Source organism: Lolium rigidum, chromosome 4 (assembly GCF_022539505.1).
Source record: "Lolium rigidum isolate FL_2022 chromosome 4, APGP_CSIRO_Lrig_0.1, whole genome shotgun sequence".
NCBI lineage: Eukaryota > Viridiplantae > Streptophyta > Magnoliopsida > Poales > Poaceae > Lolium > Lolium rigidum.
In genome coordinates, this window is record NC_061511.1 from 197,681,755 (window position 1) to 197,699,699 (window position 17,945).

General features: G+C 46.6%; 1 protein-coding gene across 1 annotated transcript; it reads left to right on the plus strand.

Annotated features, from left to right (window-relative positions):
• The first annotated feature begins 12,977 nt into the window (after positions 1-12,977).
• Positions 12,978-17,606, plus strand: LOC124648012 (proline-rich receptor-like protein kinase PERK2). The gene is made up of 10 exons (XM_047187844.1): positions 12,978-13,343; positions 14,559-15,120; positions 15,635-15,725; positions 15,768-16,123; positions 16,200-16,283; positions 16,395-16,465; positions 16,574-16,650; positions 16,786-16,933; positions 17,053-17,214; positions 17,292-17,606. Exons 1-10 carry the CDS (start codon positions 12,978-12,980, stop codon positions 17,604-17,606), a joined length of 2,232 nt encoding a protein of 743 aa, XP_047043800.1.
• The last annotated feature ends 339 nt before the right edge of the window (positions 17,607-17,945 follow it).

Here is a 17,945-nt window from a genome sequence, read left to right on the forward strand (position 1 = left end):
GTTGTCAATCTCACCGGCTTGCTGTAACAAAGGATTAACCGTATTGTGTGGAAGATGATTGTTTGCGAGAGAAAACAGATAAAAACAAGTATTGCGAGTAGATTGTATTTCGAGTAAAGAGAATTGGACCGGGGTCCACAGTTCACTAGAGGTGTCTCTCCCATAAGACGAACAGCATGTTGGGTGAACAAATTACGGTTGGGCAATTGACAAATAAAGAGAGCATGACCATGCACATACATATCATGATGAGTATAGTGAGATTTAATTGGGCATTACGACAAAGTACATAGACCGCCATCCAAGCTGCATCTATGCCTAAAAAGTCCACCTTCGGGTTATCATCCGAACCCCCTCCAGTATTAAGTTGCAAAGCAACAGACAATTGCATTAAGTATGGTGCGTAATGTAATCAACAACTACATCCTTAGACATAGCATCAATGTTTTATCCCTAGTGGCAACAGCACAACACAACCTTAGAACTTTCTCGTCATTGTCCCGGTGTCAATGCGGGCATGAACCCACTATCGAGCATAAGTACTCCCTCTTGGAGTTAAAAGTAAAAACTTGGCCAGAGCCTCTACTAGAAACGGAGAGCATGCAAGATCATAAACAACACATAAGCATAACTTTGATAATCAACATAACAAGTATTCTCTATTCATCGGATCCCAACAAACGCAACATATAGAATTACAGATAGATAATCTTGATCATGATAGGCAGCTCACAAGATCCGACAATGATAGCACAATGGGGAGAAGACAACCATCTAGCTACTGCTATGGACCCATAGTCCAGGGGTAGACTACTCACTCATCACTCCGGAGGCGACCATGGCGGTGTAGAGTCCTCCGGGAGATGATTCCCCTCTCCGGCGAGGGTGCCGGAGGCGATCTCCGGGATCCCCGAGATGGGATCGGCGGCGACGGCGTCTCAGTAATGTTTTCCGTATCGTGGCTCTCGGTACTGGGGGTTTCGTCACGAAGGCTTTAAGTAGGCGGAAGGGCAAGTCGAGAGGCGGCACGGGGGCCCCACACCACAGGGCCGCGCGGCCAAGGGGGGGGCCGCGCCGCCCTAGGGTTTGGCTCCCCCGTGGCCCCTCTTCGTCTCTCCTTCGGACTTCTGGAAGCTTCGTGAGAAAATAGGCCTTTGGGCTTTTATTTCATCCAATTCCGAGAATATTTCTTTACTAGGATTTCTGAAACCAAAAACAGCAGAAAACAGACAATCGGCACTTCGGCATCTTGTTAATAGGTTAGTTCCGGAAAATGCACGAATATGATATAAAGTGTGCATAAAACATGTAGATAACATCAATAATGTGGCATGGAACACAAGAAATTATCGATACGTTGGAGACGTATCAGCATCCCTAAGCTTAGTTCTGCTCGTCCCGAGCAGGTAAAACGATAACAAAGATAATTTACGGAGTGACATGCCATCATAAACTTGATCATACTATTTGTAAAGCATATGTAGAGAATGCAGCGATCAAAACAATGGTGATGACATGAGTAAACAAGTGAATCATAAAGCAAAGACTTTTCATGAATAGCACTTCAAGACAAGCATCAATAAGTCTTGCATAAGAGTTAACTCATAAAGCAATAATTCAAAGTAAAGGTATTGAAGCAACACAAAAGAAGATTAAGTTTCAGCGGTTGCTTTCAACTTGTAACATGTATATCTCATGGATATTGTCAACATAGAGTAATATAATAAGTGCAATAAGCAAGTATGTAGGAATCAATGCACAGTTCACACAAGTGTTTGCTTCTTGAGGTGGAGAGAAATAGGTGAACTGACTCAACATTGAAAGTAAAAGAATGGTCCTCATAGAGGAAAAGCATCGATTGCTATATTTGTGCTAGAGCTTTGATTTTGAAAACATGAAACAATTTTGTCAACGGTAGTAATAAAGCATATGCATCATGTAAATTATATCTTATAAGTTGCAAGCCTCATGCATAGTGTACTAATAGTGCTCGCACCTTGTCCTAATTAGCTTGGACTACCTGGATTATCACCGCAATACATATGCTTTAACCAAGTTTCACAAAGGGTACCTCTATGCCGCTTGTACAAAGGTCTAAGGAGAAAGCTCGCATTTGGATTTCTCGCTTTTGATTATTCTCAACTTAGACATCCATACCGGGACAACATAAACAACAGATAATGGACTCCTCTTTTAATGCTTTAAGCATTTGACAACAATTAATTCTTTTCTCATTAGAGATTTGAGGATAATTGTCCAAAACTGAAACTTCCACCATGAATCATGGCTTTAGTTAGCGGCCCAATGTTCTTCTCTCACAATATGCATGCTCAAACCATTCAACTCAGTGTAGATCGCCCTTACTTCGGACAAGACGAACATGCATAGCAACTCACATGAAATTCAACAATGAGTTGATGGCGTTCCCCAGTAAACATGGTTATCGCACAACAAGCAACTTAATAAGAGATAAAGTGCATAATTACATATTCAATACTACAATAGTTTTTAAGCTATTTGTCCCATGAGCTATATATTGCAAAGGTGAATGATGGAATTTTAAAGGTAGCACTCAAGCAATTTACTTTGGAATGGCGGGAAAATACCATGTAGTATAGGTAGGTATGGTGGACACAAATGGCATAGTGGTTGGCTCAAGTATTTTGGATGCATGAGAAGTATTCCCTCTCGATACAAGGTTTAGGCTAGCAAGGCTATTTGAAACAAACACGAGGATGAACGGTACAGCAAAACTCACATAAAAGACATATTGAAAGCATTATAAGACTCTACACCGTCTTCCTTGTTGTTCAAACTCAATACTAGAAATTATCTAGACCTTAGAGAAACCAAATATGCAAACCAAATTTTAGCATGCTCTATGTATTTCTTCATTAATGGGTGCAAAGCATATGATGCAAAAGCTTAAACATGAGCACAACAATTGCCAAGTATCACATTACCCAAGACATTTATAGCAATTACTACATGTATCATTTTCCAATTCCAACCATATAACAATTTAACGAAGGAGAAACTTCGCCATGAATACTATGAGTAGGAACCAAGGACATATTTGTCCATATGCTACAGCGGAGCGTGTATCTCTCCCATAAAGTGAATGCTAGGATCCATTTTATTAAAACAAAACAAAAACAAAAACAAACCGACGCTCCAAGAAAAAGCACATAAGATGTGGCCGAATAAAAATGTAGTTTCAGGGGAGGAACCTGATAATTTGTTGATGAAGAAGGGGATGCCTTGGGCATCCCCAAGCTTAGACGCTTGAGTCTTCTTGATATATGCAGGGGTGAACCACCGGGTGCATCCCCAAGCTTAGAGCTTTCACTCTCCTTGATCATGTTGCATCATACTCCTCTCTTGATCCTTGAAAACTTCCTCCACACCAAACTCGAAACAACTCATTAGAGGGTTAGTGCACAATATAAATTGACATATTCAGAGGTGACACAATCATTCTTAACACTTCTGGACATTGCATAATGCTACTGGACATTAGTGGATCAAAGAAATTCATCCAACATAGCGAAAGAGGCAATGCGAAATAAAAGGCAGAATCTGTCAAAACAGAACAGTTCGTATTGACGAATTTTAAAATGGCACCAGACTTGCTCAAATGAAAATGCTCAAATTGAATGAAAGTTGCGTACATATCTGAGGATCATGCACGTAAATTGGCATAATTTTCTGAGCTTCCTGCAGGGCAGTGGGCTCAGATTCGTGACAGCAAAGAAATCTGGAACTGCGCAGTAATCCAAATCTAGTACTTACTTTTCTATCAACGGCTTAACTTGGCACAACAAAACTCAAAACTAAGATAAGGAGAGGTTGCTACAGTAGTAAACAACTTCCAAGACACAAAATAAAAACAAAGTACTGTAGGTAAAAACATGGGTTGTCTCCCATAAGCGCTTTTCTTTAACGCCTTTCAGCTAGGCGCGGAAAGTGTGTATCAAGTAACATCGAGAGATGAAGCATCAACATCATAATTTGTTCTAATGATAGAATCATAAGGTACCTTCATTCTCTTTCTAGGGAAGTGTTCCATACCTTTCTTGAGAGGAAATTGATATTTTATATTTCCTTCCCTCATATCAATAATAGCACCAACAGTTCGAAGAAAAGGTCTTCCCAATATAATTGGACAAGATGCATTGCATTCAATATCCAAGACAACAAAATCAACGGGAACAAAATTATTGTTAACGGTAATGCGAACATTATCAACTTTACCCAAAGGTTTCTTTGTAGAATGATCAGCAAGATTAACATCCAAATAACAATTTTTCAGCGGTGGCAAGTCAAGCATATTATAAATTTTCTTCGGCATAACAGAAATACTTGCACCAAGATCACATAAAGCATTACAATCAAAATCTTTAACCTTCATCTTAATGATGGGCTCCCAACCATCTTCTAGCTTTTTAGGAATAGAGGCTTCGCGCTCTAGTTTCTCTTCTCTAGCTTTTATGAGAGCATTTGTAATATGATGCGTGAAAGCCAAATTTATAGCACTAGCATTAGGACTTTTAGCAAGTTTTTGCAAGAACTTTATAACTTCAGAGATGTGGCAATCATCAAAATTCAAACCATTATGATCTAAAGCAATGGGATCATCATCCCCAATGTTGGAAAAAATTTCAGCAGCTTTATAGCAGGCAGTTTCAGCAGTTTTAGCAGTTTCAGGCAGTTTTTCGCGCTTGGCATTAGAAGTGGAAACATTGCTAACACCAATTCTTTTATTAGTATGAGTAGGAGGTGCAGCAACATGTGTAGCATTAGCATTACTAGTGGTGGTAATAGTCCAAACTTTAGCTATATTCTTCTCTTTAGCTAGTTTTTCATTTTCTTCTCTATCCCACCTAGCACGCAGTTCAGCCATTAATCTTATATTCTCATTAATTCTAACTTGGATGGCATTTGCTGTAGTAACAATTTTATTATGATGATTCTCATTAGGCATAACTTTCGATTTCAAAAGATCAACATCGAAGCAAGACTATCAACTCTAGAAACAAGAATATCAATTTTATTGAGTTTTTCCTCAACAGATTTGTTAAAGGCAGTTTGTGTACTAATAAATTCTTTAAGCATGGCTTCAAGTCCAGGGGGTGAATTCCTATTATTGTTGTAAGAATTCCCATAAGAATTAGCATAACCGTTACCATTATTATAAGGATATGGCCTATAGTTATTACTAGAATTGTTCGATAAGCATTGTTGTTGAAATTATTATTTTTAATGAAGTTTACATCAACATGTTCTTCTTGTGCAACCAATGAAGCTAATGGAACATTATTAGGATCAACATTAGTCCTATCATTCGCAAGCATAGACATAATAGCATCAACCTTATCATTCAAGGAAGAGGATTCCTCAACAGAATTTACCTTCTTACCTTGTGGAGCTCTTTCCGTGTGCCATTCAGAGTAGTTGATCATCATATTATCAAGAAGCTTTGTTGCTTCACCAAGAGTGATGGACATAAAGGTACCTCCGGCAGCTGAATCCAATAAATTCCGCGAAGAAAAATTTAATCCTGCATAGAAGGTTTGGATGATCATCCAAGTAGTCAGTCCATGGGTTGGGCAATTTTTAACCAGAGATTTCATTCTTTCCCAAGCTTGAGCAACATGTTCTGTATCTAATTGTTTAAAATTCATTATGCTACTCCTCAAAGATATAATTTTAGCAGGGGGATAATATCTACCAATAAAAGCATCCTTGCATTTAGTCCATGAATCAATACTATTCTTAGGCGAGAGATAGCAACCAATCTTTAGCTCTTCCTCTTAATGAGAAAGGGAACAATTTTAATTTTATAATATCACCATCTACATCTTTATATTTTTGCATTTCGCATAGTTCAACAAAATTATTGAGATGGGCAGCGAGCATCATCGGAACTAACACCGAGAAAATTGATGGTTCATAACAAGATTCGATAAAGCGAGGTTTAATTTCAAAGAATTCTGCTTGTAGTAGCAGGTGGAGCAATAGGTGTGCATAAGAAATCATTATTATTTGTGGTTGTGAAGTCACACAACTTAGTATTTTCAGGGTTGTCCATTTTAGCAATAGTAAATAAAGCAAACTAGATAAAGTAAATGCAAGTAAACTAATTTTTTTGTGTTTTCAATATAGAGTGCAAGACAGTAAATAAAGTAAAACTAGCAACTAATTTTTTTGTGTTTTGATATAATGCAGCAAACAAAGTAGTAAATAAAATAAAGCAAGACAAAAACAAAGTAAAGAGATTGAGAAGTGGAGACTCCCCTTGCGGCGTGTCTTGATCTCCCGGCAACGGCGCCGAAAAAAGAGCTTGATGGCGTGTATTTCACACGTTCGTTGGGCAACCCCAAGAGGAAGGTATGATGCGCACAGCAGCAAGTTTTCCCTCGAGAAAGAAACCAAGGTTTATCGAACCAGGAGGAGCCAAGAAGCACGTTGAAGGTTGATGGCGGCGGGATGTAGTGCGGCGCAACACCGGAGATTCCGGCGCCAACGTGGAACCCGCACAACACAACCAAAGTACTTTGCCCCAACGAAACAGTGAGGTTGTCAATCTCACCGGCTTGCTGTAACAAAGGATTAACCGTATTGTGTGGAAGATGATTGTTTGCAGAGAAAACGGTAAAAACAAGTATTGCGAGTAGATTGTATTTCAAGTAAAGAGAATTGGACCGGGGTCCACAGTTCGCTAGAGGTGTCTCTCCCATAAGACGAACGAGCATGTTGGGTGAACAAATTACAGTTGGGCAATTGACAAATAAAGAGAGCATGACCATGCACATACATATCATGATGAGTATAGTGAGATTTAATTGGGCATTACGACAAAGTACATAGACCGCCATCCAACTGCATCTATGCCTAAAAAGTCCACCTTCGAGGTTATCATCCGAACCCCTCCGAGTATTAAGTTGCAAAGCAACGAGACAATTGCATTAAGTATGGTGCGTAATGTAATCAACAACTACATCCTTAGACATAGCATCAATGTTTTATCCCTAGTGGCAACAGCACAACACAACCTTAGAACTTTTCATCACTGTCCCGGTGTCAATGCAGGCATGAACCCACTATCGAGCATAAGTACTCCCTCTTGGAGTTAAAAGTAAAAACTTGGCCAGAGCCTCTACTAGAAACGGAGAGCATGCAAGATCATAAACAACACATAAGCATAACTTTGATAATCAACATAACAAGTATTCTCTATTCATCGGATCCCAACAAACGCAACATATAGAATTACGGATAGATGATCTTGATCATGATAGGCAGCTCACAAGATCCGACAATGATAGCACAATGGGGAGAAGACAACCATCTAGCTACTGCTATGGACCCATAGTCCAGGGGTAGACTACTCACTCATCACTCCGGAGGCGACCATGGCGGTGTAGAGTCCTCCGGGAGATGATTCCCCTCTCCGGCAGGGTGCCGGAGGCGATCTCCGGGATCCCCCGAGATGGGATCGGCGGCGACGGCGTCTCGGTAATTTTTTCCGTATCGTGGCTCTCGGTGCGGGGGTTTCGTCACGAAGGCTTTAAGTAGGCGGAAGGGCAAGTCGAGAGGCGGCACGGGGGCCCCACACCACAGGGCCGCGCGGCCAAGGGGGGCCGCGCCGCCCTAGGGTTTGGCTCCCCGTGGCCCCTCTTCGTCTCTCCTTCGGACTTCCGGAAGCTTCGTGAGAAAATAGGCCTCCGGGCTTTTATTTCATCCAATTCCGAGAATATTTCTTTACTAGGATTTCTGAAACCAAAAACAGCAGAAAACAGACAATCGGCACTTCGGCATCTTGTTAATAGGTTAGTTCCAGAAAATGCACGAATATGATATAAAGTGTGCATAAAACATGTAGATAACATCAATAATGTGACATGGAACACAAGAAATTATCGATACGTTGGAGACGTGTCAAAGAAACATCGAAGCCAATAACACAGTGGTAAGAAAGGAGGAAACAAACAAATAGCGAACAAGAAACAAACCTCGCAAAGTAGCAGCACCACAAAGAAGAAATAAATACTCAAATGCCCGAAGAAACCCACCGAATGATGCAGTCTAGCTTACTACGCCACACAGTGACCAATCTAATGATCGCCCAAACACGGCGCTGATGGCTATGAAATATGCCATTTTTCCTCACGTTTAAACCCTTTGCTAAGTCAAGAAATTGACTAAACTTCTCTCTAAGTGAGCCACTAATGATTAATTATTGCAGAGATGTGCAATCCTTTCTCTCTTTTTATGGTGTGCACGAAATCAAGTCTTCATGGCAAATGGACACGCAATTACTGAAGAAAATCCCGATATAAGTGCAACAAAGTCAACCAGAGGGTCAAAGTCGGTTTCAAGAGGTTTAGTGGACATATTTACGTGCAATACCCGCCCGTACTAGGTGTCGTAGCATTCCAAGGTAAAACCCTATAAGTTTCGTGAAGGGAGCCAGTCGAAAAAGAGTCATTCCCAAATATCGAATGATCCATTCAGCTTTGAAATCGCGTCGCCAAACAGAGCCGTCATCCACCATATCCATCTACACCACACCGAAGGAGATCCACCACAATTATTCATCCATTTCCTCTCCAATCTCCTCCATAGCCATAGTCATCACCATTGTAATAGAGATCTTCTTGAGAATTGGCGACCATTGTATTGTGATTTCAATCCAAGTATTTGCAACAAAGATTGCCAACTTTGATCTTGATATCATGCGTGAGTAGTCCTCACGGGTTGCAGGTTGGGTGAATCGTCATAGCGTTTATATGCATCTAATTTTATGAGTTTGTGCACAAATTGAATAGGAGTTTATGTAGAAATTGAATAGGATCTTTGGAATCTTGTATCTTTGTCTCTTTGCCTCGATTCGAGGACCTGCAGGTACTCATGCCTCTCGGATCGATCAAGGGAAGAGGTGGGATGAGAAGAGAATGGTGTGCTATCGCGAAACCTCAGTGACATAAAGAGCAAAGTAACGGTATACGTTTAGTGATTCGCTTGAGATCAACGATACAATCATCTATCTTAATGTTTTAGTATGTATGTATTTACTTAATAACTATTGTTACTCATATTTGTGGGGACAATGGTTGGATCAAGACAGTGTTGTCACCTCTGGTTTTAGGGACAATAATATTTATGGATGTGCTACTTACAAATCTCTTACCACTATTTTATTTACTACATATTTGTACTTCATTTTTATATGTATGCATAGCTGCGAGAGAATATGTGACCCTGGCCTATTTTAATCCATTGATCACAACACTAAACAAAGTAAACTGGAAAGGTCCACTGAACGTAAGATAAAACAACTAGCAAATCTTGTAGACGTTTCTTTTACACCACTTTGGCAGTGCTTCCCAAGGTTCAATTAAATCTAGATCTTATAGGGAAAAAGGTTACAATACTACAATCCATAATCCTGATCGAAGGTATCAGCGTCACCAACAAAACCACCCAAAAAAGTTCTGGCATGAATACAGAAGCAATTGCAGAATAAAATTGCCCATCAAATGCGGTAGGACGGCAGAAAACACCACGGGAGCCATTTAAAAACACCTCCTACAAATTTACTCCTGAGACGGCGATTTTTTTAACCACCTCTTCAAACAGTATACTCCATGGTTTTTATTTTGCACCGCCTCCAATAATTCCCTTATTGCCAGCGGGCTATTTTTCAGACCGCCTCCATAAATATTGGGGTCGGATTTAAAATTTTGCCACCTCTGAATTTTTTTCGAGCTAGTTATTTGTTTAGAGGCGTCTATTTATAAAGGAAACTACCTACGGTGGCACAATTTTTGCTGTCGATCCATAATTTTTTCCTCTCACTCATTGACCGGTTTTCATACTAGCAATATGCTGGCTCTCACTCAATGCCAACTGATTGTGTCTACAAGATATGCTGGAATACCAATGCGGCAGCCACCTTCAGGTAGGTATTGTGTCCAAATTCTTCGGCGCAATTCCTCCGCAGTTAGAAGAACCGATCGTGCAGATTGACACTTTGCAATGCTTTTCAACAAATCAATTGACATCCGGAATCGTGCTCAGGGCCGAAAAAGGAACCACCATGGCTCCCCTCTTGTTTTTGTTTATCAGCAAAAGTATACCAATAGTCTCCTCCTCCTCCTCTATCTCAAACTCCTCACTGGAGGAGGTCTAGTCGATCAAACCTTCTAAAAACTCTAATCTAGACTACAAACTACTTCTACACCGCAATAATAGTTTTTAGGAAAATAAAGTTCAAGAAATTGCCTTTGAGGCTTTATGTATAACACCTTGGACACGCGGGAGTTAGGAAGCGTCTGGTTGTTGATGGCAGTAGCGGCGTGGTCGAATGTCGCGGTAGAGGGCAACTTCTCCCTGGTAGCAGCTTGGCGGACATCGGTGGCCGGCGATTCGTCGTGTGGTGGTCACCTTGCACACTCACGGACGGTGGTGGGTCGTGGGGGAGTATGTCGGAGATAGTGCCCTAGAGACAAATAATAAGGAGTATTTATTATTATATCTTAAATGTTCGTAATAGTATTGTGCCATGCTGTAAATGTATTAATCAGAACATTGATAACATGTGGTATTCTAAATAAACCAGGGTCTGGTAAGCATGTAAGCGAACTAGCTCATTGTGGTAATTCGATGATCGAGGTTTTCTGGTCATGGACATACACATCATTTGACAATGGGATCATATCATTAGGTGAATAATATGATAGACACAAATCGAATATATGAATGTTGTAATGCGATCAAGTCATAATATTCAACGTTACGATGTGATAGCGTAGTGACCTAATCCTTAGAACCGCATGGTAACATGCTTAAGGGTTGGGATGCTTGGAGATCATTTTGGAAATTAGAATCAACGGAGAAATTGATAGAGACAAAGAGAGAACTGGCAAGGGTTCCGGGAGAATCCAAAAGGTGTTCGGAGTATTCCGGGAGGTGCCTTGAATCATTGGAAATTAAATAATATGTATTATATATATTAGTTAAGTGAACTAATACTAAATATATTTATTTATTTAATAAAATAAGGCTCCCACCTTAATTGGGCCCACCCGAAAGGGGAGCCTGTTAAGGGGGGTGGCCGGCCACCCCATGGGCCAACAGGGGATGCCGGCGGGCCAAGGAAGGGGGCGCGCAGGCCAAGTCTGGTCGGCCGTACCACCCTCTCTCCTTTAGTCCCACATTATATTGCCAAGCCACACCCCTTCCCTCTCCCCTTCCTCCTATATATATAGTGGGGCACGTGGAGGAAAAGAGACACAAAAATCTCTCAAGGCCCCCTCTTTCGAGGATGCTTTTCTCTCCCGAGTATGGCTCCTCGAAGGGTTGCGTACGGAGGGAGTCGACACCACCAGTAAGTAGGGGTTCTACCGGGATTTCGATCCAAAAGATCTACTTCCGCAATATCAGCTGGATCAAGATGTTCATGACTTGTTGTCAACACCGTACGTGTGTGAAACCTACTAGGTGCGGAACTGATGGCAATCAAAGTCGTACGAGGAGATTGAACACGACCCTATGGTCGGCGACTAGTACGACTACATCAACCATGTTCTAGAGGAACGTTAACCGCTTTCGGTCTAGGAGGGCACGTCACCGAAATCATCTCCATTACAACATTACTTTTAGATAGATAGGCAATATGAGTACGCTAGTTAGATCTCTTTTTTCTGCTACGAACCCCTACGGAGTTGACTAGCTCCTCCGCGTCCAGCAGAACAAATGGAGGTGAGGCGGAGATCCCCGGGTTCGCTCCGTGGTCGCCTGATGCGCCGGCTGATTCAGATCGGCGGCGAGGCGGATTTGGACGTAAAGAGCGGCCGAGAAGCGTCGGGAGAGGCGACAGAGGGTCTGTGGAAGTGCGGTGGGGCTAGGCCGGTCGATTTTGTCGATGGTGACGATCGGGGTTAGGTAGCGGTTGTGCAGTGGGAAGCGGAATGAACTTTCATCCATAGAGGTTGGCCGTGCACGCGCTGTCTCTATTTTGGGATAGATCACCTCGAAGGTGATGTATATTTACATCACTTGGGCAAAAATAAAATACATCACCATTTAATTTAAGATCACATGGTTGAGAGACATTTTTGAACCAAAATGATGTGAAAGATAGTTTTTAAATCACCAGCTCTATTATAGGCCATGTGTTACAGATGCTCTTAGCTAGTTCTATTTACATATCTGAATGAAAACCATTTCTTTCTCGAAATGAAAAATGCGCAGTGAATGGTCGATGTTGGCGCAAGGGGGGGGGAGCTAACATATACTCCCTTCTTGTTTCTTTTTTCTTTTTATTCTAACTCGTCCATAAAAATATGTCATAGAATTGTCTAAATTTATATGTATGAATGCACACTAAATAGTTTGTAGATATTTTTTGAGGGGGAATTTATACAACTTTTACTAAGCCAAGTCTCCTCGCAAGATCCAGAAATGTTCAACTTATCTCTTTCAACTTGGATACCATGAGGTGGACCTTGGAAAGTTTTTGCATAAGCAACAGGAATTCGGTCGGATCCCCATTTTGATCAGACCCTTGACTCGCTTTTAGCCGGTAAAAAAAAGGATTATTTAACCTAACAATCTACCATACACCCTTATCTGCTTATAGCTAACAAAAAAAATCTTATAGGTCCAAAACCCGCGAGAAGTATCTTTGGGTTCAAAACACAAAAACACGATCTCTGTTCTGAACTGCACCATCCGAGCTGATTGCTGTGGAGATAGATGCGGCAAAACACAACAACTGAACAAGAAAAGCGCGAGCTTGACGGGTGAGATTTCAATCAAGCAGCGGATAAAACCTGATATATACTGTCGTTCCGCCCCGCGTTTTTCCATCTCGATCTCCTTTTCCCGCCGCCATCAACCGCAGAAGCTTGATCACATCTCGTCGGGGACTGTGGAGGTGACGCCGCGCGCTGAGCTGAACGGTGCAGTCCATGTCCGCACCGCCGCCGGGGGATATTCAGTCGCCGCCGGCCGATACTCCCCCTGACACGAGCCCGCCGCCGCCTCCTGAAACCAGCGACCCGCCGCCGCCTGCATCCGACGCTGCTCCTCCCCCGCCGCTACCGTCCAGTCCGCCGCCTGCACCATTGCCAGATACTCCTCCACCGTCGCCGCCGCCCAGTAATCCTCCACCATCCCCGCCACCCAGCAGTCCGCCACCGTCACCGCCGCCACCGCCAAGCACACCTCCACCTTCGCCGCCGGCGCCGACGCCACTGCCAAGCACACCTCCACCTGTCGCGCCTGTGATCCCGTCTGATCCGCCTGCATCATCTCCTCCTCCCGCATCGACGCCAGCTACGCCAGCTGCTCCCACGCCGTCTGCACCTCCTACGCCGCCGCCGGTGATGCCAGATACTCCGCCCGCATCTTCTCCGCCTGAGACGCCGGTGGCGCCTGTTGACCCACCGCCATCTTCTCCTATCCCGACACCTGACCCGCCACCATCTTCTCCACCGCAGGTGACCCCAGTTTCCCCGCCAGCACCAGTGGACCCGCCGCCATCATCTGCGCCGCCGGTGACGCCAGTCGGCCCGCCGCCATCTTCTCCTCCGCCGGTTACGCCAGCTGTCCCGCCAACACCAGTGGCGCCTGTCTACCCGCCGCCATCAGCTCCTCCGCCGGTGACACCAGCAGCCCCACCGCCATCTTCTCCCGTGACGCCTGCAGCTCCGCCGCCATCTGCATCTCTGCCAGTGACGCCGGCTGCTCCGCCCGCGTCGTCACCTCCCCCGGAGCCACCCGCGACGCCAGCTGCTCCGCCAGCATCGTCCCCGCCTCCGATGACGCCAGCTGCACCACCTGCATCTTCTACTCCACCGGAGCCGCCGGTTACGCCGGCCGCGCCGCCAGCGTCTTCTACCCCACCAGTGGCACCGTTACCTTCTCCGACGGGGCCACCCGTGACACCTGCGCCACCGGCAACATCTCCACCTTCTCCAGCAGCGCCTGCACCAACAACGCCTTCACCGTCCGCTCCGGTGACGCCAGCTCCGCCTGCACCATCTGCGGCTTCTCCGGTAGCGCCGTCAGCACCAACACCGTCTCCGCCGTCTCCCGTAAACCCAGAACCATCCCCGCCCGCACCTGTGACGCCTGTGCCAGTGCTACCAACGCCATCCCCCATTAACCCGGCACCTCCATCCTTGTCGCCGCCGGCTCCAGCAGGGCTAGCACCATCAATGCCATCTCCAGTGAACCCGGAACCGCCAGCACTGTCACCGCCTGCTCCAGTGGGACCAGTACCACTACCACCATTGCCATCGCCATCTCCCGTGAACCCTGCGCCACCAGCACTGTCACCGCCGGCTCCGGTGGGACCAGCACCACCACTGCCGTCGCCATCCCCAGTTAACCCGGCACCACCAGCATTATCACCAGCGTCTCCGGTTAACCCGGCGCCACCAGCACTATCTCCACCATCTCCGGTCGTGCCCACACCACCAACGACGTCGCCGCCGTCTCCCGTGAACCCGGCACCACCTGCGTCGTCCCCGCCATCTCCAGTGCAGCCGGCTCCACCAACATCGTCCCCACCATCAGGCCCATCACCAGTGAACCCAACGCCACCAGCGTCGTCTCCTCCTTCACCTGCACCACCGACGTTGTCGCCGCCAGGACCACCGACTACGACTCCGCCATCTCCCGTAAACCCCTCACCACCATCCACGTCCCCGCCCACTCCAAGAACACCATCCTCGCCTCCATCAACCTCCCCGACGCCAAGGACACCGTCGTTCCCACCTTCGCCAGACACTCCACCAGCTCCGACCATGCCATCGTTCTCTCCACCTTCTTCCACAAAACCGCCATCCCGTGTCACTCCCGCTCCTCCTGGCTTTACCCCGTCACCCCCAAGCGGCGTCCCGAACTCACCACGTTCGTTTGTCATACCCCCGTCGTCGTCGCCATTGCCCTCGCCGTCTCACTCACACACATCCAAGGCAGTGATCGGCATCTCCGTTGCCTCGGCAGTGGTGGTGATCGGCCTCGTGGCCGGGCTGATCTACTGCTTCGTGGGGAAGCGACGTCGTCAGCGTCGCCGCGGCCGCCGTCCGCCACCGGACTCATCAGGTACGTATTTCTGAACACACCAGCTAGTTCAGGACGTTTATGTGGTAGACACGTATGTAGGTTGACTTGAATGTCTCGGCCCGTCCTGCGGTTTGGTCGCACGGCACCATGCCGATCGTGCGCCTGTGATGTCACAGGAGCACTAAGTTTTGGGCTAGTGTAAGAGTGCTGGTGGTCGACGACGACGGGAGCCGAGTGCGCCGGCCGGCTTACAAAAGTGGATATGTGCACGCCTGATAGTGTCCTGCTTTTGTTTGATGGATGCATGGCCTGATCTGATCTCATTACAAGTGTGTGCTGCAATCTCTCTGATTTTTTGTCGGTCTAGGTGTAGTTCCTTTCTGCTTATTACATTGGGAAAAGTTGATAGCAGAGTCATCAAGAAGCAGTTCATGGTGGACTTGAGTTGTCGCTGACCTTAATTATACTCTGTTTCTTCACACATTGATCAGTACGTAGTTGACAGTACACTGTATCTGAAGTTCTGAACATTCTATTTGTCATTGCATCTCAGGCAATCCCTACAACCAGCGACTACCGGTGGTGTCGTCGCGCCAGCAACGGCAACCGCCACACACATCGTCGGCGCCCCTATCGTACATAACGTACGCACCACGTGCCGCCGCCGCCTCGTCGTCGTGGCACAGCAGCGCCGCCGTCGCCTCCGACCCACCGCCACCCCAGCATCCCGCCGTCAAGGGCGGCACGGTGTCGTACGCGGACCTCGCGGCGGCGACGGGCGATTTCTCGGAAGCGAACCTGCTGGGCCAGGGCGGGTTCGGGCACGTGTACCGCGGCGAGCTGGGCAACCGAGAGGTGGCCATCAAGCGGCTCCGGCCGGGCAGCGGGCAGGGCGACCGCGAGTTCCGCGCCGAGGTGGAGAGCATCGGCCGCGTCCACCACCGCCACCTCGTCTCCCTCCTCGGCTACTGCGTCCACGACCAGCAGCGCCTCCTCGTCTACGAGCACGTCTCCAACCACACCCTCGAGTTCCACCTCCACGGTATGTTCATGTCCATTGTCGATCACCATCGCTTGTGTCTAGGTGGTTCTGAGTTCTGACGACGGGGGTTGTGCAGGGGACGGGCCGACGCTGGACTGGGAGCGGAGGTGGAAGATCGCGCTCGGGTCGGCCAAGGGGCTGGCCTACCTGCACGAGGACTGTAAGCCCTTGTTTGTCTCCTGCTACTTCAGTTCAGAATTTTGAAGATGCCTGATTTAATCTTGTAATTTTGTGTGACTGATGATCAAATCATCTTGATTGGATGTTACAGGCCATCCTAAGATCATCCACCGCGACATCAAGGCGGCCAACATCCTACTGGAGGACAACTTTGAGCCCAAGGTACATGATGGAAGAACATCACTATCTGTCTATCTTGTTTCAGAAAAATGAAGTGCATTATTCATCTTCTCAGAGTGTGATCGATCATCTCTTCTCTTGTGTGTGCAGGTTTCGGACTTTGGGCTGGCCAAGATCCAAAACGTAGACGACAGCCATGTTTCCACGCGCGTAATGGGGACTTTCGGGTAAACAAACAAAGCAAGCAATCTTTCTAGTGCTGCTGCTTAATTTTACTGAGTAGAGTTTGCACACAACTTGAGCTGCGGCGGTGAGATTTGCAAAAGTAACCATGGATTTTTGCTCGATCGCGCGTTTGGCAGGTACATGGCTCCGGAGTACACGAACACCGGGAAGATTACAGACCGGTCCGACGTCTTCTCCTTCGGCGTGGTGCTTCTGGAGATCATCACCGGGATGAGGCCTGTCCTCCCCGGCGAGCACGACAATGACGAGACTCTGGTTTCCTGGGTGAGTAGTGTGCTGCCCTGAATTTTCACCTCTGAAGCCTGTATTGCCATTCTGCAGTCCAGTTAATTAAGATGTCTAAACTGACGGTCCGTGTCGTGGCTTTTTTTGTTTTAATACAGGCACGGCCTCTGCTCGCAAAAACTTTTGAGGAGCAAATCTCCGGCGAGCTGATCGATCCAATGCTTGAATCCACCTACGACGCCCACGAGATGCAGCGGCTGATCGCGTGCGCCGCCGCCGCGGTGCGCGACACGTCCCGCTCCCGCCCTCGAATGAGCCAGGTGAAACCCAAAGCACTCCTAGATGCTCGTTAGATTTGACCTGCTCCTGATACTAACAACGAACGTGCCAAACACAGATCGTCCGTTACCTGGAGGGCGAGCTGCCGCTGGATGCCCTGAACGCCGGCGTCGAGCCGGGGCAGAGCGAGACGCACGACGACGGCGAGAGGGAGCAGCTGAGGCGGATGAGGAGGATGGCGTTCTTCATGCCCGGCGCCGACAGCGACACGGGCGCCACCGGCATCGTCAGCGAGGCCACGAGCGAGTACGGCCTGTACGCGTCCAGCTCCAGCAGCGGCGACGGCGACGCGCAGACGACGAGCCGGCCGCGCGCAGGCGAGCTCGGCGCGACGAGCAGACGCACGCGGCCGGGGCGCGCCGGCTTGCTGTGAGCGTGACGTGATGCTTGTTGCAAAATTTCTGGAACTGTTGGATGTTTAGGCTCAGTCTTTGTCTTTGGATTTTACGATTCTTTGGGGAGATACACTTGTGAAAAAAGCGTAGTGGTCGAATGTTTTTGGTTTTGCCATTTTTCTCATGAATTTTGCTCTGGTGCAAAGCTAAGAAAAGGTAGCAGGTGAGGTTAGATTAGATTAGTTCTCAGTTTTGGTCACTTCGGACCACATAAACATGTCTTATACATGGCAGTTGTTAGTCTCTAACGGTGATACAATTGCTAAGGTGTGTTGGAGCCCTTCCACCAAATATGTCTCTTATGAAGAAATCTAGTT